The sequence below is a fragment of the Carcharodon carcharias genome, chromosome 1 (genome assembly GCF_017639515.1).
Source record: "Carcharodon carcharias isolate sCarCar2 chromosome 1, sCarCar2.pri, whole genome shotgun sequence".
Classification (NCBI taxonomy): Eukaryota; Metazoa; Chordata; class Chondrichthyes; order Lamniformes; family Lamnidae; genus Carcharodon; species Carcharodon carcharias.
In genome coordinates, this window is record NC_054467.1 from 123928892 (window position 1) to 123950271 (window position 21380).

The window sequence follows — 21380 nt, forward strand, 5'->3', positions numbered from 1 at the left end:
AGGTTGCCCCCTTTTGAAGTGCCAGGTTGTGAAGGGCACAACAAACACACAATAATGTACTCTGTGGAGAGTACTGCAGAAGCACCTGAGTGGTCCAAACATTGGAAGAACATCTTCAGGATGCTAATGGTCTGCTCGATTATGGAACGTGGTGAGCTATGCGCCGTGTTATATCTCTCCTCCAATGCAGTCTGAAAATGGTGCATGTATATCATGAGCCATCATCTGAGCGGGTACCCCTTATCCCCAAGCAGCCAGCCATCTCATCACTGAGGCAAGATGTATGAGTCATGGAAAATCGCAGGGTACCGGGTACAAACATTCATGATGTGCTTACGATAATCACACACAAGTTGAATGTTCAGGGAGTGGAACCCTTTCCTGTCATGAACCTCAGGGGCTGCTGCCATGGAGCCCTCAAGGCCACATGAGTGCAATCAATTGCACCCTGTACTCTAGGGAAACTTGATGTGCCTGTGCCTCATGTGGACCTCACCCTTCCCCATCTAGTGTCTGAGTGCACAGTCGCATAGAGGAGACAGCCCCCGCCCCCCCCCCCAAGAGAGCTTCAAGTAACACCCCCTCCTGCCTTTTATTATGTTTTCCCCGTCTATAGTCTGCAGGTGCCTCCTTTAACCATGATCATCCCATCTGCAGCCCAGCACTGAGTCAGGCAAGCTGTACTAACATTTATATCGGTAGCACTAGCTAAACCAGTCATGACCTGATGAACTGGTCGTCCTGATAATGAAAACTTTAAAATTGAAATAACCTAACTATGAGTGTTGAAGATTTCAAGTGGTGAGGCTGTGACAATTTCCTTTGATGGCTTGTCCCTTTGTGGGATTGCCTTTGGGAATTCTGTGCTCCCCAAGCTCCTGGGTAAAAAAATAATGTCTACAGTCCATGAATGGACAGCACTTGCTGACAATCCTGAGTGTGCTAATAGCTACAGTAACAATCAATTTAAAACAATCAGTTGAGCTCATAATTACTTTTATACTTGTGAGAAGTGACATGCAGTCATGCACAGGGAACCATCCTTTGCAAACAAAAGGAAGTGTTGAAGCATTGCACCATTTTTGAATCACCTGAAAGCTTGGGGAGCCTATAGTTCTACATTTCTTTCTCCATGACAATGTCAATCAGAGTCCACTTGCCAACTAATTGATAGCCTTTTCTCCTGTAGTATAAATTGTTGTGATTATTTGAAATTTAGTGTTCTTGCATTTGTCCTTATGAGTGCCGAACAAAAAGATTCAGCAAGATTTCTCCCTTTCAGCAATAATTAAGTTTTGTACTACCAAGAAACCATTTTCTTTATCATAATTTTTAAAATCTTGTTTTCGATTTTCATTGTTTTATTTCCTGGACTTGTGACGAGTAGCCCAACTTGTCTGAGGAGATCACATCATGAGCAGCAAATAGAATGTGCTAAATTTAAACAAGTAAACTGCTATTTCACCTGGAAGGAATGTTTGCAGCTATATACAGTGGGAAGGGAAGAGATAGAAGGGCAAGTATTGCATCTCCTGCACATGCATGGAAAGCTGCCATGGAAAGGGAAGGGGGCATTGGGAATAACTGAGGATCAAACCAGGAGGTTGTAAAGGGATAATCCCTCAGAATACTGAACGCAGAGAGGAAGATGTGTTAGGTGGTGGTATCATGCTGAAAGTGGTGGAAATGGCAGACGGTGATCGTTGAATGTGAAGGCTAGTGAGGTGGAAGGTGAGGACAAGGGGAAGCCTATCGTGGTTCTTGGAAGGAGGAGATTGGGTGAGAGGTGAAGTGTTTGATATAGAATGGATCCAGTCATATGCCTTGTCAACTATGGTGGAAGGGAATCCTTGGCTGAGGAAAAAGGAAGACATCGGAAGCACTGGTATGAAAGGTGACATCGTCAGAATACATGTGAAGGAGACAAGGATACTGGGAGAGTGGAATATAATCCTTACAGGAAGCAGGGGTAATTTCTTTTTTTACAATTCATTCACGGGATGTGGGCTTCGTTGGCTGGGCCAGCGTGTATTGCCCATCCCTAGTTGCACTTGAGACGGTGGTGCTGAACTGCCTTCTTGAACCATTGCAGTCCATGTGAGTATACCCACAGTGCTGTTAGGAAGGGAGTTCTAGAACTTTGACCCAGCGGCAGTGAAGGAATGGCGACATATTTCCAAGTCAATGGCTTGAAAATGGTGAGTGACTTGGAGGGGAATTTTGAGTTGGTGGTATTCCCATCTACAGCTGCCTTCTAGGTGGTAGTGGTCGTGGGTTTGGAAGGTGCTTCAAAGGAGCCTTGGTGAATTCCTGCAGTTCTTCTTGTAGATGGTAAACACTGCTGCAACTGCGTGTCAGTGGTGGAAGGAGTGAATGTTTGTGGATGTGGTGCCAATCAAGCAGGCTGCTTTGTCCTGGATAGTGTCAAGCTTCTTGAGTGTTGTTGGAGCTGCACTCATTCAGGAAGGTGGACAACATTCCATTACACTCCTGACTTGTGCCTTGTAGATGGTGGACAGGCTTTGGGGAGACAGGAGGTGAGTCGCTCATCTCAGGATTGCCAGACTCTGACCTGCTCTTGTAGCCATAGTATTTATATGGCTAGTCCAGTTCAGTTTCTGAGGAAGTGGAGTCAAGGAAGCTGTGGGAGTCAATGAGCTTTTAACTACATGGCTATGTTAGGGGGAAGGAAAGTAAGAATTTATGGTAAGGGAGAATTTATTGAAAAGGACTGAATTATTTAAAATCTCCAGGAGACCAGGGCTACCAAGCACACTGGCAGTTATAGGTTACCAGATGAAGCTTGCACAGCCTTAGGGCCTGCAAACAACAGCAAGGCCTTGGGAGCCAGACTGCAGTCAGAGCACTGGCAATAACAAAGATTAACTGTGCTCTTCAATAGATAGGGGAAGAACAGATGGTCCCAGCTTAGATAGGAGGGAAGGTCTCTGCCTGGGTGAAAAATAAGGACATACGATGCATGTACCTGTTACAAGATGTCTGTTTAATGTAAACTTATATGTTGACGAGATCGGAATCTGGAAACTGTTCTTGTACACGACCAATAATGTATACAAATGAACATTTGTAATTTAGCAGAGTGCAAGCTCAAGCTGCATTGAGATGGTTCTCCCCTTGCAATTGCTCAAATCAATGATCGTGACCTGTACCTGAGACTCCTGTGGTCCTGCTGTATGTCAGCAACAAATCTTCTTCTTTCAGGTTCCTTTTGGGCTGTAACTTAAAACCTGATGATCTCAATCCTGAACTTTATTTTTGTAATTTTTTAAATAAAATCATGCTTTGCTTTCTGATAAGTTGTGCATGATCAAGAATGAACATCAAGCTGTCTGTTAGTAAAAAAGGACAGCTGATCATTTATGACATACTACTGTGGTCAAAGTGACCACAACAGCTACAAGTCTGACATTGAAATGTCTCAGCCCACCACCATCACCCCCACCTTTGAAATACTGTCATTTCAGTCAAAGGGCTTGGAACAAAACTCCATCTTCATGTGCAAAAACTTACTTTATGTCACTCTCTGATAGCAACAGTTGGCTGGTAGAAGTCAAGACTAAATCAGGAAGTCAGCGAAAAGCAGTTCAGAGGTCAGCTTGATGGGGTTCAGATCATATTGCAAGATCACACTGAAGAACTATAGTTCAGGAGATGAACTGTTACAAAATTAAATTGTAAAGCCTGGTATCCAGCATTAACTACAGGTTGTGTTACATAACACTAAAAGACTCAATATCATAGGCATTAATTGGCTGGAGTCGGGACGTCTGCCCTTCATTGGATGGAAGTCCCACCTTAGTGAGCTGCCAGCAAAGATGTGTAATTCCAGCAGCTCCAGAGGCATCAGTGGCCAGGACTAGGACTACAAGCAATCCCAAGATTATAAATCCCAGATTCCAGGGCCTGGTAAGTGTGTGGGGGGGGTGGGGGTGAGTAGGGATAGTTGGTCTCACAGTGGAGAGGGGAAGTGAGATGCGGGGAGATGGGGGAGGGGATGGGAGGCTTGATGGAGAGGCCAGTGGGGGAAGGGAGCACCTGGTGATGGTAGGAGTTGGGGGGGTGGTGGGAGGTGGGGAGGAGGTGGTGGAGGGTGCAGGTGGTGGATCTGGTTGGAGGGTGGGGTTGTCTGATGTGGAAAGGGGCTCACTGTGGGAGGCACCTCCTCCATCCTGCCTGAGGCCTGAGCAGGGTGACCTGCTGGGCATCCCCCCACCCTGCTCCTGAACTCCTGCCAATCACAGCCAAAAATTTGAGGCTGGCCAGGAAATGTTGCTTAAGTGGTCAATAATTGGCCACTTAAGGGCTCCAAGGGCAGGAAGGCCACCCTAGGCCTCGCCCACCCCACATGAAATTGGAGGCTGGGTTGGGTTGGGGTGGGGTGGGGTGGGGTGGGGTGGAGTAGGATGGTGGGCCGACCCTGGGGTACCATAACATTTTGCCCCATATTTTCTGCTTTCAACTGCAGAACTGTTCAAAATTTGTTTAGCAAATACAATTGTTACAATTAAGAAGAAAAATGTATACTCCTTATGTGATTTATTAACTTACTGGCTCCAATATTTATATGGAGGCCGGAAGGGAATGGTGTCAGCAGGGAGGGGGCAGCAATGATGCAGAGGCTGGGAAACACAGAAATGCAGATAGCATGGGGGCCCCTGACAACTTTTGGGGCAGGACCTAATTTGAATTTTTCTCCACTTCCCAGATGGCAGTCAGCCAGATGGAGAGGTTGACTGGCTGTCAGTTGGGAAAACGTGGCTGGAAGGCTACAGAGGGAAGAGGGATAGACTTAACAAGATCGCAGGACAGTGACAGTGAGGACAGGGAGGGATGATGGGTTGGTGGAAATCATGGGGGTTGAAGAAATTGCATATCGGGGAGATTGTAGGTCAAGGGCAATTGTGGGGGCTTTGGATCACAGGAAGGCTGACCAATTGCAAAGAGGGAAACAGATTTGCTTGAGGGTCTGACAGTGGGAAGATGGAAACAATTCTTCTTCTCATGGCGCGAAAGCAATGCTAAAAGTGTTATGGCATAGCGGATGATAAACACTGAGCTGTTCAAATCCCAGAGAAAAACTTAGAACAAGGTTTCTTCGTCATCAGAACTTTCCTCAGAATCTGAGATCTCTATTTTAACTTCCAACCTTTTAAGCTGATATTCTCTTTCTCTCTCTCCCTTGCCTCTCTTTATTTATCCTTCTCTCTTGCCTGGAATTCCAGTTCCAGCTTCCTTTCTTTCTCCCGCCTTTCTGCTTGCTCCCTTTGAAGTGTCCTTCCTCTTTCCTTTTCTCTTTTCTTTGCCTCTCATTCAACTTATTTCAGTTCCTTTGCTTGTTTAAGCTCAAGCTTCTTCATTTGTAACTGAAATCTCACTACCTCCAGTTGTGACTCATCAGTGTGCCTCTAAAGCAGTAAACAGTTCTCAGGACTGTTATCAAACATTATCAAACAAATTAGGAGATATTAGGGCAGATGGCCCAAAGCATTATCAAAGAGGTAGTTTTTAAGGAGTGTGTTAAAGGAAGAAAACCAGTTAAAGAGATACAGAGGTTTTGGGAGGGAGTTCCAGAGCTTAGGGCCAAGGCAAACTAGCCACCAATGGTGGAGCAATTAAAATCAGAGATGCTGAAGAGGCTAGAATTAGAGGTGTGCAGATATCTTGGAGGGTTTTAGGCCTGGAGGAGATTACAGTATGGAGGGTCAAGGTCATGCTGGGATTTTAAAACAAGAATGAGCATTTTAAAATGAATGTTGCTGAACCAGTAACCAATGTGGGTCAGCGAGCAAGGGGTGATGGGTGAAAGGGACTTGGAGTGAGCTAGGCAGCAGAGTTCACAATGAACTAGAGCTTATGGATGGTGCAAGGTGGCAGGGAGGTGGGGGTGCAGTCAGGACAGCATTGGGATAATTGCATCTAATAAAACAAGTAAATACAATAGTGCAGCAACAGCAGCATGTTTCAGCAGTGACAAAACAAAAACAGAATTACCTGGAAAAACTCAGAAGTTCTGTGGAAGGGTCATGAGGACTCAAAATGTCAACTCTTTTCTTCTCCGCCAATGCTGCCAGACCTGTTGAGTTTTCCCAGGTAATTCTGTTTTTGTTTTGGATTTCCAGCATCTGCAGTTTTTTGTTTTTATCTCTGTTTCAGCAGTGATGTCATTGGGAATTGACAGCTCTGTATAAAGGAATGACATAACATCATGATTTCACTTCTTCCCATCTGTCACTGTACAAATTGCCATTTTCAGCTTGCTTCTGTAAAGAATGTTGAGATCCCAGGAGATGCAACTCAGTTAGCTCACTGCTCTAAAACTGGCCCGAAATGTAAAAGAAGCTGGATATTCCACGTTGAAAATAGTGACATTAGACAGTATCAGCAGATACATTGCCTGCTCTTGGACCCAGATATGTCAGTGGAAACAAGATGACGTTAATTATATCGGAGGATGTATTCCTCTTTAGAAGGTAAGCCCATATACCTTTCCCACTCCATTGTTGTATTCCAATGAGGCAAGGAAAGCCTGGAGTAAAGACCCTGCCAAAAAAATCAAGTGAGAAATAGGAAGTGGTGAGTGTTGAAGTCTATACCACTTTAACTACCAATCAGGCAAGGGTATCAATCAAAGAGCTTGAGTCTATAGGAGGTGACTGCTGCAACTTTTCTTGCTTCATTAGCCAGTCTTAAAGAGCAAACCATTTTTTACCCTGTTTTCCTGACTGTTTTAACTGAAAGGTTTTAATTGTTCCCTAAATCACTTTCTATCCTCTGAGCATGAAAAAAATATATTTCTGACAGTTTAACTAGAAGTTGTGTCAGCCATTACAATTTGATCTCTTTTACGCAAAAGAATGTGGTTTAAAGAAAACGCTGATGCAGCACTGAGCTACACAGCTGGAAATTTGGGTTGGTGCGAAGGCTAACAGAATCCTCAATAATTAAAAAACAGCATTTTCTACTTTCTCAATCAGAAATTACTTTATTTTACAGAAATGCAATATGTACAAAGGAAAAAACACAGTACATATCACAACACCTATAATAACCTTGGAATGCAAACAGTTTGCAGTTATCATGCTACATAACTATGTGGTCCCACCCGCCGCGGGGCCAGAAATTCCCAACCGAAGTCAATGGACCTTTAGCTGGTCCGTCAAAATTTTCCATCCTACCCACGATGATTTCCACTGCTGGCGGGACCGGAAAATCCCAGCTATAAGTCACCTTTGTAAATGGAATGCACATATCTGTGTATATTTAAAAGCAGAGACAAACAACATTGTTAATTCACGGTTGTATCATCTTACTTTCAAGCTGTTCTCCCTTCATGCTTCCTGCAATTCCTGCATTCAGCTCCATTAATTCACCCAATGCTTATTTCTTAAATTAACTTACATTCAAGCAGACTTTTATTGGACTGAAGTTGGCACTGTTGGTGCAAATAAAAAAAGGCAATTAAATTTTGAACAGCTGGAAATTGCTAGGTATGACAAACCATATGAAAGTCCATCTGAGGCATTACTTTAATGATAACAAACTTTGGAAATTTTAATAAATTTATTAAGTTCTCTATGTAAAATGTTCACAGCAAATTTGGTTCACCTGTCAACGTAAATTATATCACCCACAAGTTTTTCACATTTGTACAGTTACCTCAGTGATTAATTGGAAGTTCTATGTGAATGCTGCATGTGCAATAATCAAGGCCATTTTTTCTTAATTACAGTATTGTACAGGACTGTTTGCTGATAGAAACTGATTATAGCACCCACTTTAGTACAGTAGTGTACGATAAGTGCAAATGGTTTAAAAAGATGAAATTCAATTGACAAGTTTACTGTGTACTGAATCATTTAAAGTCTCATTTAATGTTTACTGCATTGTTCAACATTGTGCCATGTATAGCAGCTACTAAGCTATGTAAATATTCCATTAATATTTATAAATGAACTATAGAATGACACATAACACTATAAAATATCATTACATTAAGATACTGATCCTTGCACAACTGATTAAGTATCTAATTATCCAATGAGCTGAAGAGTTATGTACTCAATAATCTTTTGTAAGGGCTCAGTTCCTAAAACAGTCATAAAAACAACTTGCATTTATATAGCACCTTTAACTTTTATCCCAAACCATCCCAAAGCACCGATAGTATAACAAGACTGAAAAAACAGAGTCCAAGAAGAAGATATTAGGAGGAGTGAACAAAAACTTAGTCAAGAGATGGATTTTGAGGAGGCTCCCAAAGGAGCAGAAAGAGCTGGAGGTGTTCAGAGAAAAAATTCTAGAGTATGGGGATTGATTGAGTGAACAGCCACACAATGGCGGGATGAAGAAAGGGAGGGATACATAAGAGGCCAGAGTTAGAGAAATGTAGAGTTTAAAGGATTGTGGGGATGGTTTGTTGGCTGGAGGAGATTAAAGAGATAGGGAGAGGTGAAGCCATGAAGGGATGTGAACATAGGGATGAGAATTTTAAATTGGAGACCCTAGAGGATTGGTAGTGACCATGGGCAGAATTTTGCCCTTGGCGGGCGGGCCCGACCGACTCGGCAGTGGGTGGACAGCTGATTGCTGCCGTCGAAACGGGCCACGCCACTATTTTCCGCGGGTGGGCCAATTAAGGCCCGCCCTGCAGGTTAGCGACTCCTGTGGAGAACGGGAAAATAGTCCCGGAGGTGGGCATGCTCAGACTCCGGTTCCAATGGGGAACCAGCAGTCTGTATAAACAGTGGCCAGGCAGCCTGCTTGAGGGAGTGCACCATGGCCATTCGGGGAGAGAGAGAGGCAGCTATCGGCATTCCGTAGGGATCGCTCCCTCCGGGACACCCTGGTCCACTCTTCCATCACCCCCTACTCCTCAACCCCCTCCTATGGCACCACCCCATGCCCACGCAAAAGATGCAACACCTGCCCCTTCACTTCCTCTCTCCTCACCGTCCAAGGACCCAAACACTCCTTTCAAGTGAAGCAGCATTTCACTTGCATTTCCCCCAAATTAGTCTACTGCATTCGTTGCTCCCAATGTGGTCTCCTCTACATTGGAGAGACCAAACGTAAACTGGGTGACCGCTTTGCAGAACACCTGCGGTCTGTCCGCAAGAATGACCCAAACCTCCCTGTCGCTTGCCATTTTAACACTCCACCCTGCTCTCTTGCCCACATGTCTGTCCTTGGCTTGCTGCATTGTTCCAGTGAAGCCCAACGCAAACTGGAGGAACAACACCTCATCTTCCGACTAGGGACTTTACAGCCTTCCGGACTGAATATTGAATTCAACAACTTTAGGTCGTGAGCTCCCTCCCCCATCCCCACCCCCTTTCTGTTTCCCCCTTCCTTTTTTTTCCAATAAATTATAAAGATTTTCCTTTTCCCACCTATTTCCATTATAAAAAAAAACCCCACTAGAGCTATACTTGAGTGCCCTACCATCCATTCTTAATTAGCACATTCGTTTAGATAATATCACCAACTTTAACTTTAACACCTATGTGTTCTATTGTACTATTGTCGTTGACATCTTTTGATGATCTGCTTCTATCACTGCTTATTTGTCCCTACAACCACACCCTCCCCCCCCACCTCTCTGTCTCTCTATCTCTCCGCCCCCCACACACACACCTTAAACCAGCTTATATTTCAACTCTTTCTTGGACTCGAACTCAAGTTCTGTCGAAGGGTCATGAGGACTCGAAACTTCACTCATATTGATGGTGATGAGATGGTGGAAGGGGAGCCTTGGCGCCGCACCTAATTGTGCCTCCTTGGGGAGGGGGTTGGGACCAGCCGTACTATCTTCTGGGGACTGATCACCAGTAGTGTGGACAGGAGCTACTGGAGGCCTCAGATGGGCCACTGTGGTTGGGGTGCGGCGTGTGCGTGCAGAATACATGAGCGATCAGCCCAATTAATCCTCTTCTCTGTTCTGCAGGCAAAGACTAAACACAATCAGTGGGAGCGCCAGAGGACTGATGGTGGGCACGCCCTGCTCCAGCGCCTCACGGCCTTTGAGGAGCAGGCCATGGAGCTGGGGAGGAGGCAGGCGGCCAGGGCAGCAGGTGGCGGCGAGGCTGGGGTGCAGCGGCCAGTTATTTGAGGTCCACGGTCCCATCCATTCTGTCTGCCCACCATCCAAACCACTGATGGCTGCTGCAATCGTTAATACTGCAACACTGCTCATTCACAGACTGAGACACTCTGACGTGTGGCTCATACATAAAGGTCCCTTGTCCCCTTGAGGAATCGCGTCTCCACCACCTTCCAAAGTCACCTTATCCCTTTTGTGACCACTATCCCCATGGCCTAACATGCCATCGCATCGCTGCTGCACAGCCAAAGACTTATTGCATCTTAGGGGGTTTGGGACCTCCACCACCCTTTCAGCCAGTGCACCCCACATTACTCTGTCCAAAAAGTCCTCACATGTCATCTGTGAACCTCATGGCACTCAGCTTAAATAAATGCCACCACGTTACTCATCCCTGTGCCAAGGGGAAATGTTGCCTTCTGCCCACCCAGTCTAGGCCCCTCCCAACGGTATGAAGGTCAATAATGTGACCTGTTATTCTCCTGTGCTCCACGGTAAATGTCGCAAGTGTTTGCAATGTTTCCTCAGCCCTGCAACTCTCCAGGCCAACATGCATCCAGGTCAGGTACCTCTGCACTCTCCCCACTCCATTGGTACATAACATGCCATGTGGCACTCCTGAGGCCATCTGACCAGCCTGTCGGTATGTGCATCTAATGTTTGGGCCTCCTCTTGACTCTTTTCCACCCCATCAATGTTCATCTCCTTAGGGTCTTGAAGGCTGAGCGACTTATGAGGCTGGGGGGGAAAGGGATGAAAGGTTTAACTGACTGTATGCTAACTGATGCACTGTCCTTGTTAATTTCAGCATCACCACCACATGGCAGCGCCCAAAGACACCGCAGCTCCCCCTCCACACCTGAGGCCCAAGACGTGCAACTTGCGGCACATCATTTCAGCCAGCCAGGCACCAGGGTAAACACAAACACCTCGGTGGGGACTTTACTTTCAGCTAGTGTCCTGGGTCACAGTGAAGAGGGCACATCATGATCGCTGGAGGAAATGGCAGGGACAAGGCATATGCTGAGTCTGGTACTGATGACATGCCTCCGGAGTTGTCACCAATGCAGCAGCTGCAGGACAAGTGGCAGGAATCGCTTTTGCATTTGGCAGGGTTGCATGAGGATCTGCTTCAGTTGGTCTCTGCAATGGAGAAGTCCAGGCAGAGTGCACGTGAGGGCACGAACCTCAGGGCAGAGCTTCAGGCTTCCTCCACTGAGAGATTGATGACTCTCATGGAAAGGGGGTTCGATCGGATGGAGAATCTTCTGATTGGGTTACGCTCTGACCTCAAGCCCTCACAGCGGTACTGGCCACAGGTGGTCATTCGCAACATGGGAGATGTTGTGGGCACCAAGCATCAGCGCTCGGTGCCCATGCATCTGCGGGGAGCAGGGAGGTCCAATGGGACCTCACATTGGCGCAGCAGCTGCCTGTTGTCACTGCAAGCTCCTCTCAGGGCGCTCCGGACTAGGGCAGCAGCTCCTCTGCCCCTCTGCTAGTCAACGTTGCATCCATTGAGGCTGCGACAACTGGGGAGTTGCCATCACAGGCTCAATGGGCCAGAGGACACCTGCCAAGGTCATTGAGGCCAACAGGACAGCAGAGTCAGCAGGCTGTCTCACAAGCCATTCCAAGCGATGGGGCGGCACAAAGACGTAGCACCCGCAAACGAAAGTATAAGGCACGTTAGGCACTCAACGGGTATGTCACTGGTGATTTTGTGTTGGCCTTAGATTTGGGAAAAATATACTTATGTTTGTAAGAGAGACATTTATGTTATATGTTGGACAGAATAAAGTCCACTTTTCTAACCATGGCTGAGGGCGTTTCCTTTGTGCTGCATTTGTCTTTTTCACAGAAATATCATGAGGGTTTGAGTGGATATTGATGTTTCTGTACTAAGCCCTTAGTTGCAGCTGATGAGGTGGAAGATGTAGCACCTAAGTGCCACGTGTGGAAGCGCCAGGCAATGCTGGTCCTGCTGATCCATGTGTGGGGAGCTAGCTGAAGGTTCGTTGGATTAAATTGTCCTGGGTGTCCATGCCTCCTTGATGTAATAGCAGGTCACCGTGCTGCCCCTCATCATCGCTCTGTGCTTCCTCATCCTCTGAGCCACTGCTGGATTCATCATGTGCAGCTTCATCCAGGGCGTCGAGGTCTTCATTGTCAGCTGCGTCCCCCCTTTCCAGCGCAAGATTGTGCAGGACACAGCATGCTACCACTATCAGAGAGACGCGATCTGGGGGATATTGGAGTGCCCCCCCTGAGCAGTCCAGGCAATGGAATCACATCTTGAGAAGACCAATGGTGCTTCCCACCACAGCTCTTGTGGAGACGTGGCTCCTATTGTACCGCTGCTCAGCTTCTGTTGTTGGATGGCGGAGAGGTGTCATGAGTCAACTTTGGATGGGATAGCCCTTGTCACCCAGCAGCCAACCATCCAGCTGAGCTGGAGCACCTGGGAGTGTGTGAGGATGTAGGCGTCGTGGGAGCTGCCTGGGTACCTTGCACAGACTTGCAGAATCTGCATTCTGTGGCCACACTATCGTGTTTATGGAGTGGGAGCCCTTCCTGTTGACGAAGGCACCGGCCTCACCTACTGGCGCCTTGATGGCCACATGTCTGCAGTCTATTGCACCCTGGATGCGGGGGAAGCCAGGAATGGCCGCGAAGCTTCAGGCTCGCTGTGTCTAGCTTGCCTGGTCGCAGTGGAAGTGTATGAAGGTCAATACCCATCTGAACAGAGCATCTGTAACCAGCTTGACACAAGTGTGGACACTTGGGAGATACCGCAAAGATCACCCACTGAGCCCTGGAAGGATCCAGAGGCATAGAAGTGGAGGGCAACTGTGAGCTTCAGAGGCGCTGGCATGGGATGTCCTCCCACATAGATATAGGTGACTGTCTCCCTTGAGAATCGGAGCCTACTTCGGCACTACACCTCAGTCATATTGAGGTAGGTGCTTCACTGCCTGTATACCCTGCCAGCAGGATAGTGGTGTCTTCTGCGGCCCCTTACACCTTGGACAACCTCTTCGCCCTGCGCCCCTTGTGCCTGCGCCTGGCCTCCCAAAGGCAGCTCCCTGGAGGCTGATTGTCCAGTCTTGGCCTCCTCCTTATTCTATCCCTCCCTTCCTTCTCAGCTGCCTCCAGTGGAGATGTCAGAACCGATACCCCCAGGCTAAATGGAGGCCTCCGGAAAGCTGCAGGCCCGGGAAAGATTACTGTCTGCAGACTGGTTTCAAAGTACACAAAAAGCTGTTGGAAATCGATGTGAACTGCTAACATTCACACAGGCAACTTTAAAACACTTTCTGCAATTAAAACTTTGTGGAAAACATGAACAACCCCTCTGAGTCCACATATCGCGCCAGTGCATGAGTTTTATTTAAAAATCACCTCCCCGTCTTCCCACTGGGTACGTGCGCTGACCCAAAGTTTGCACAGGCCCCTCAAAATCCTCAACAATTGGCAGGTTAAGGGCCATTAACGAGGCCTTTAATTAATGGTGGGTGTGTGCCCCACTGCTGTGCGCGCCCACCGACCAAAGTATCGCGATGCCATGTGCTGACGTCGGGACGCTCGCGCGAGGTCAGCGCACGACATTTTAAGCACTGACGTGTGGGCTCCGCCACCCGCATGTCAGCCAGAAAATTCTTCCCCGTAGGTCTGTAAAGACAGGATGATAGATTAATGGACTTGACGCAGGATAGGATGTAGGCAGCAGAGTTGAAGTTGAGCTTAAGTTTCCCAAAAGGCTGATCTTAATTCAGCCTTCTGTGTAAATGGTGCAGATGGGGTTGAATACATGCCAGAGCCCTCCTTGCACCCTTTCTGTATCATTTACACCCCAACGTTTTATCTGATCTAAGCGACCACACCAGGCAGTTTACTCCAATGACACTTGGTAGATACGGATATGCTGTTTATCTTGGAATTCGGAAACTCATGAATGAGAGAAGATCAATCTGAAGATTGGAGGGGAAAGAACATAAGGCATAGAATGATTAAAAAACACTCTGCCCATTAAACCCATTGATTCATCGATTATGTACAATCAACTCTAGTATGGATCCTCCCCTAAGCAATTTAATCATTTGGGGAAGAGTTCTGGAATTGCTTTCTTCTCTTTGTCTAAGATAATTCAAACAAAACTTCAGAACATGTATCTAATCTGTGACATGAATAAATTATTTTCCTTGGCATTTAATCATATCTACTTGTTCTTACCCTCTTATCACCTTAACCAGATATTCCTCCAGCTGCATTTTCCAAACTTTGAAAAAATTACCTTCTATATCTATGTGGGTTAAAACAGCTGTGGGAAGGAGTGTTTTTTACACACAACCAAAACTCTTTGGAAATAAAATCTTTCCGAGATAATGTCTTGCTTCAGGTTTGTTCATTTTATGCTCAAAGCAACATAACTGAAACAAATTTAGAGAAACAGCCAGAAGCCAAAAATGAAAAAAAACTGAGGAAAATTAGAGAAATGGTGGTAGTGATACATCAGGTAGGAAATGACACAACATAAAGGAAAGAAAAATGGCAGGAAATAAAAGATGGTCAAGAAAAACACAATAAGAAATGGAGAGAAGTGATCAGGAAGTAAAGAAATTCTGATTGTTTTTATAAAAGTTTAAACTTTTTTTAGAAATTTCTCCCAGCATCCTAATAAATGGCTGCAAAGGAAACTATGAAAAAAGTTCATTTTTTCTGGACTATTTTTTGTTGCATATTAGCATTCAGAAAAGGCAGGGAATGTCTAATTAAGACATAGGAACCTTGAAGTTTTACTGTTCTCCCATGTTGTTTTTACTTTCTAATTTGCTTTTCTTGTTATTGTCATTTATTGATTCACTGGTTCATTTTGGGCATCAATATGTTAATCAAACCATCATTTCCACATCCTCCTTCTCAAACTGATTGTTAGTCTATGCAACTTTACAAAGTTTCAGCTGATTGCTGTCACCTCTAATCATGCTGCCTGGTCCTAGAGGAGGGACAAGGAAGACCATGAACCCGACTTAATAATAATACATTTGATTAATGATTAATTAATAATTTATCCTTAGTGAATAAAAAAAATGTCTACCAGGAAATTAGAGATCCAGATATTTTATAGAGCATGACAGCCTTCTAAAACCTATAGCCTGGAATCATGGGGTAGTAACAATTACGTGAAAGCAAAAAACTGAGGATGCTGGAAATCCAAAACAAAAAACAAAAATACCTGGAAAAACTCAGCAGGTCTGGCAGCATCTGCAGAGAGCAGCACAGTTAACGTTTCGAGTCCAAATGACCCTTCAACAGAACTAACTCAAAATGGAAGAGAGGTGAAATATAAGCTGGTTTAAGGGGCGGGGTGGGACAAGTAGAGCTGGATAGAGCACCAGTGATAGGTGGAGTTAACCAAAAGATGTCACAGACAAAAGGACAAAAAGGTGTTGAAGGTGTTGATATTATCTAAGGAATGTGCTAATTAAGGGTAGAAAGCCGAACAAGCAAGGTACAGAGAGCCTTATTTGGAGTGGAGTGGGGTGAAGGAATCAAAAAAGGCTAAAAGGTAGAGATTAAACAATGGATGGAAATACATTTAAAAATAATGGAAGTAGGCAGGAAAAGAAAAATCCATATCCTCACGGAGAGAAGAGCAATACTTCTTAAAAGGTAGGCATTCCTTGAAGAGAAGTGTCAGTCAATTAAACACTAAGATAAAAGTAGAAAACTATGTGTGCTGGAAATCCAAAACAAAAACAAATATACCTGGAAAAACTCAGCAGGTATGGCGTTATCTGCGGAGTGGATCACAGTTAACGTTTCGAATCCGAATGACCCTTCAACAGAACTATGTAAAAATAGAAGGGAGGTGAAATATAAGCTCGTTTAAGGGGAGTGTGACAAATAGAGCAGGATAGAGGGCCAATGATAGCTGGAGATAACCAAAATATGTCACAGACAAAAGGACAAAGAGATGTTGAAGGTGGTGATATTATCTAAAGAATGTGCTAATTAAGGATGCTAAAGCAGGACAAGCAAGGTACAGATAGTCATAATGGGGTTGGGGTGGGGTGAAGCAATCAAAAAAGGCTAAAAGGTAGAGATAAAACAATGGACTTTTCCCACCTACTTCCATTATTTTTAAATGTATTTCCATCCATTGTTTCATCTCTACCTTTTAGCCTTTTTTGATTCCTTCACCCCACCCCACGCCCACTAGGGCTGTTGGTACCTTGCTTGTCATGCTTTCTACCCTTAATTAGCACATACGTTAGATAATATCACCATCTTCAACACCTCTTTGTCCTTTTGTCTGTGACAATTTTTGGTTAGCTCCACCTATCAATGACCCTCTATCCAGCTCTACTGTCCCACCCCCCCCCAAACCAGCTTATATTTCACCTCTCTTCTATTTTAATTAGTTCTGTTGAAGGGTCATTCGGACTCGAAACATTAACTGTGCTCCTCTCCGCAGATGCTGCCAGACCTGCTGAGCTTTTCCAGGTATTTTTGTGCTTGTTTTGGATTTCCAGCATCTGCAGTTTTTTGCTTTTATCTTTGTGTTTAATTGACTGCCACTTCTCTTTAAGGAATGACTACCTTGAAGAAGTATTGCTGTTCACTCTGTCAGGATATAGATTTTACTTTTCAAACCTACTTCCATTATTATTAAAAGTATTTCCAACCATTGTTTTATCTCTACCTTGTAGACATTTTTGATTGCTTCACCTCACCCCACCCCCATCCCCACTAGGGCTATCTGTACTTTGCTTGTCCCGCTTTCTACCCTTAATTAGCACATTCCTTATATAATATCACAACCTTCAACACCTCTTTGTCCTTTTGTCTTTGACATCTTTTGGTTATCTCCACCTATCACTGGCGCTCTATCCTGCTCTACTTGTCCCACACCCCCTCTCTTAAACCAGCTTATATTTCACCTCACTTCTATTATTACTTAGTTCTATTGAAGGGGCATTTGGACTCGAAACGTTAACAGGGCTCCTGTCCGCAGATGCTGCCAGACCTGCTCAGTGTTTCCAGGTACTTTTGCTTTTGTTTAGTATTTCCAGCATTTGCAGTTCTTTGTTTCCATCTTAGTGTTTAATTGACTGTCACTTTTCTTCAAGGATTACATACCTTGAAGAAGTATTGCTCTTCTCTCCGTCAGGATATAAATTGTTTTTTTCCCATCTACTTCCATTATTTTTAAATGTATTTCCTTCCATTGCTTTATCTCTACCTTTTAGCCTTTTTTGACTCCTTCATCTCACCCCAACCCCCACGAGGGATATATGTACTTTGCTTGTCCTGCTCTCTAACCTTATTTAGCACATTCCTTAGATAATATCACCACCTTCAACATCTCTTTGTCCTTTTGTCTGTGACATGTTTTGGTTATCTCCACCTAACAATGGCCCTCTATGCAGCTCTACTTGTCACCTCCCACCCCCCCCCCCCACCTTAAACCAGCTTATATTTCACCTCTCTACTATATTTAGTTAGTTCTGTTGAAGGGTCATTCGGACTCAAAATGTTAACTGTGCTTCTCTCCACAGATGTTGCCCGACCTGCTGAGTGTTCCAGGTACTTTTGCTTTTCTTTCGGATTTCCAGCATCCATAGTTCTTTGTTTGTATCTTAGTGTTTAATTGACTGCCACTCTCTTCAAGGAATGCATAGCTTGAAGAAGTATTGCTCTTCTCTCTGTCAGGATATAGATTTTACTTTTCCCACCTACTTCCATTATTTTTAAAAGTATTTCCAATCATTGTTTTATCTCTTTTGATTGCTTCACCTCACCCCAACCCCACTAGGGATATCTGTACCTTGCTTGACCTGCTTTCTTCCCTTAATTAGCACATTCCTTAGATAATATTACCACTTTCAATATCTCTTTGTCCTTTTGTCTGTGACATCTTTTGGTTATCTCCACCTAACAATGGCCCTCTATGCAGCTCTACTTGTCACACCCGCCACCCCCCCCGCCCTTAAACCTGCTTATATTTCACCTCTCTTCTATTTTTAGTTAGTTCTGTTGAAGGGTCATTCGGACTTAAAGCGTTAAGTGTGCTCCTCGCCGCAGATGCTGCCAGATCTGCTGAGCTTTTCCAGGTATTTTTGTTTTCGTTTTGGATTTCTAGCATCTGCAGTTTTTTGATTTTACCTTAGTGTTTAATTGACTGCCACTTCTCTTTAAGGAATGCCTACCTTGAAGAAGTATTGCTCTTCACTCTGTCAGGATATAGATTTTACTTTCCCCACCTACTTCCATTATTTTTAAAAGTATTTCCAACCATTGTTTTATCTCTACCTTGTAGCCTTTTTTGATTGCTTCACCTCACCCCAACCCCACTAGGGATATCTGTACCTTGCATGTCCTGCTTTTAACCTTAATTAGCACATTCCTTAGATAATATCACCACTTTCAATATCTCTTTGTCCTTTTGTCTGTGACATGTTTTGGTTGTCTCCACCTAACAATGGCCCTCTATGCAGCTCTACTTGTCCCAGTCCCCCTTAAACCAGTTTATATTTCACCTCTCTACTATATTTAGTTAGTTATGTTGAAGGGTCATTCGGACTCAAAATGTTAACTGTGCTCCTCTCCGCAGATGCTGCCACACCTGCTGAGTGTTTCCAGGTACTTTTGCTTTTCTTTTGGATTTCCAGCATCCGCAGTTCTTTGTTTGTATCTTAGTGTTTAATTGACTGCCAATTCTCTTCAAGGCATGCATAGCTTAAAGAAGTACTGCACTTCTCTCCGTCAGGATATAGATTTTTCTTTTCCCACCTACTTCCATTATTCTTAAATGTATTTCTATCCATTGCTTTATCTCTACCTTTTAGCCTTTTTTGATTCCTTCACCCCAGCCCACCTCCACTAGGGATATCTGTAACTTGTTTGTCTGCTTTCTACCCTTAATTAGCACATTCCTTAGATAATATCATCACTTTCAACAACTCTTTGTCCTTTTGTCTGTGACATCTTTTGGTTGTCTCCACCTATCAATGGCCCTCTATGCAGCTCTACTTGTCCCACCCCACCCCTGCCCCCTTTAACCAGGTTATATTTCACCTCTCTTCTATTTTTAGTTAGCTCTGTTGAATGGTCAATCGGACTGAAAACGTTAACATTTCTCCTCTCCGCAGATGCTGCCAGACCTGCTGAGTTTTTCCAGGTATTTTTGTTTTTGTTTTGGATTTCCAGCATCTGCAGATTTTTGCTTTTATCTTAGTGTTTAATTGACTGGCAAATCTCTTCAAGGAATGCCTACCTTGAAGAAGTATTGCTCTTCTCTCTGTCAGGATATAGAATTTTCTTTTCCAACCTACTTCCATTATTTTTAAATGTATTTCCATCCATTGCTTTATCTCTACCTTGTAGCCTTTTTTGATTGCTTCACCTCACCCCACCCCACTAGGGATTATGTATTTTGCTTGTCCTGCTTTCTATCCTTAATTAGCACATTCCATAGATAATATCACCACTTTCAACAACTCTTTGTCCTTTTGTCTGTGACATCTTTTGGTTGTCTCCACCTAACAATGGCCCTCTATGCAGCTCTACTTGTCCCACCCCACCCCCTCCGCCTTAATCCAGTTTATATTTCACCTCTCTTCTAGTTTTAGTTAGTTCTGTTGAAGGGTCATTCGGACTCAAAACATTAACTGTGCTCCTCTCCGCAGATGCTGCCAGATCTGATGAGCTTTTCCAGGTATTTTTGTTTTTGTTTTTGATTTCTAGCATCTGCAGTCTTTTGCTTTTATCTTAGTGTTTAATTGACTGCCACTTCTCTTTAACGAATGCCTACCTTGAAGAAGTATTGCTCTTCATTCTGTCAGGATATAGATTTTACTTTTCCCACCTACTTCCATTATTTTTAAAAGTATTTCCAACCATTGTTTTATCTCTACCTTGTAGCCTTTTTTGACTCCTTCACCTCACCCCAACCCCACTAGGGATATCTGTACCTTGCTTGACCTGCTTTCTACCCTTAATTAGCACATTCCTTAGATAATATAACCACTTTCAATATCTCTTTGTCCTTTTGTCTGTGACATCTTTTGGTTGTCTCCACCTAACAATGGCCCTCTATGCAGCTCTACTTGTCCCACCCGCCATGCCCCCTTTAACCAGTTTATATTTCACCTTTCTATTTTTAATTAGTTCTGTTGAAGGGTCATTCGGACTCGAAACATTAACTGTGCTCCTCTCCGCAGATGCTGCCAGACCTGCTGAGCTTTTCCAGATATTTTTGTTTTTGTTTTGGATTTCCAGCATCCGCAGTTTTTTGCTTTTATCTTAGTGTTTAATTGACCGCCCCTCTCTTCAACGAATGCCTACCTTAAAGAAGTATTGCTCTTCTCTCTGTCAGGATATAGATTTTTTTTCCCCACCTACTTTCATTATTTTTAAATGTATTTCCATCCATTGTTTTATCTCTACCTTTCAGCCTTTTTTGATTCCTTCACCCCACCCCACCCCCACTAGGACTATCTGTACCTTTCTGGTCCTGCTTTCTATCCTTAATTAGCACATTCCTTAGATGATATCACCACCTTCAACACCTTTTTGTCCTTTTCTCTGTGACATCTTTTGGTTATCTCCACTTATCACTGGCGCTCTATCCAGCTCTACTTGTCCCACCCCCCCTTAAACCAGCTTATATTTCACCTCTCTTTTATTTTTAGTTAGTTCTGTTGAAGGGTCATTCCCACTCAAAACATTAACTGTGTTCCTTTCCGCAGATGCTGCCAGGCCTGCTGACTTTTTCCAGGTATTTTTGTTTTTGTTTTATTACCAACTTATATTGGTTTTTCTAAAATTCCTCTCTCACTATTTTATTTGTGGTGTTTTCCAATATTCCACAGTGTAAATTCAATTTCAATGTTTTTTTTCAGGAAAAAGGAAACAATGCACAGGACGACACATTGAAATGTTTTGAAATTTTTGTTTTGCGGTTTGTGTCATTCGATATTCAGTAATCAACTTATAGAATGAGGAAAGATGTCTTCTGTGCCTACATGTAGGGAAATTATACACAAGTTCTCATCTAGCACAGGGGTAAAATCTACCCTAGGCACTGTGGTATTTCCCACCTCAGACAATTGCAGTCAAACAGGGCAAAATGAACTCCATGTGCTAAAAAAAATTGTCATGATACAGGGCTGCATTAAATTAGTAATACAATTGATATCACTGAAGAGTTACAAATATTTGATGTTCAAAAACATATTGACCTGTCAAAATTTGA

At 44.1% G+C, this 21380-nt stretch overlaps 1 protein-coding gene across 1 annotated transcript in view; it reads left to right on the top strand.

Annotated features, from left to right (window-relative positions):
- LOC121275256 (sodium-dependent phosphate transport protein 2B-like) overlaps positions 1-21380 on the top strand; it is a 68452-nt gene that overhangs the window by 26021 nt on the left and 21051 nt on the right. Inside the window, exon 3 of the mRNA XM_041182686.1 lies at positions 21028-21086. Within this exon, the coding sequence (XP_041038620.1) occupies positions 21028-21086 (59 nt within the window). The remainder of the gene's footprint in view (positions 1-21027; positions 21087-21380) is intronic.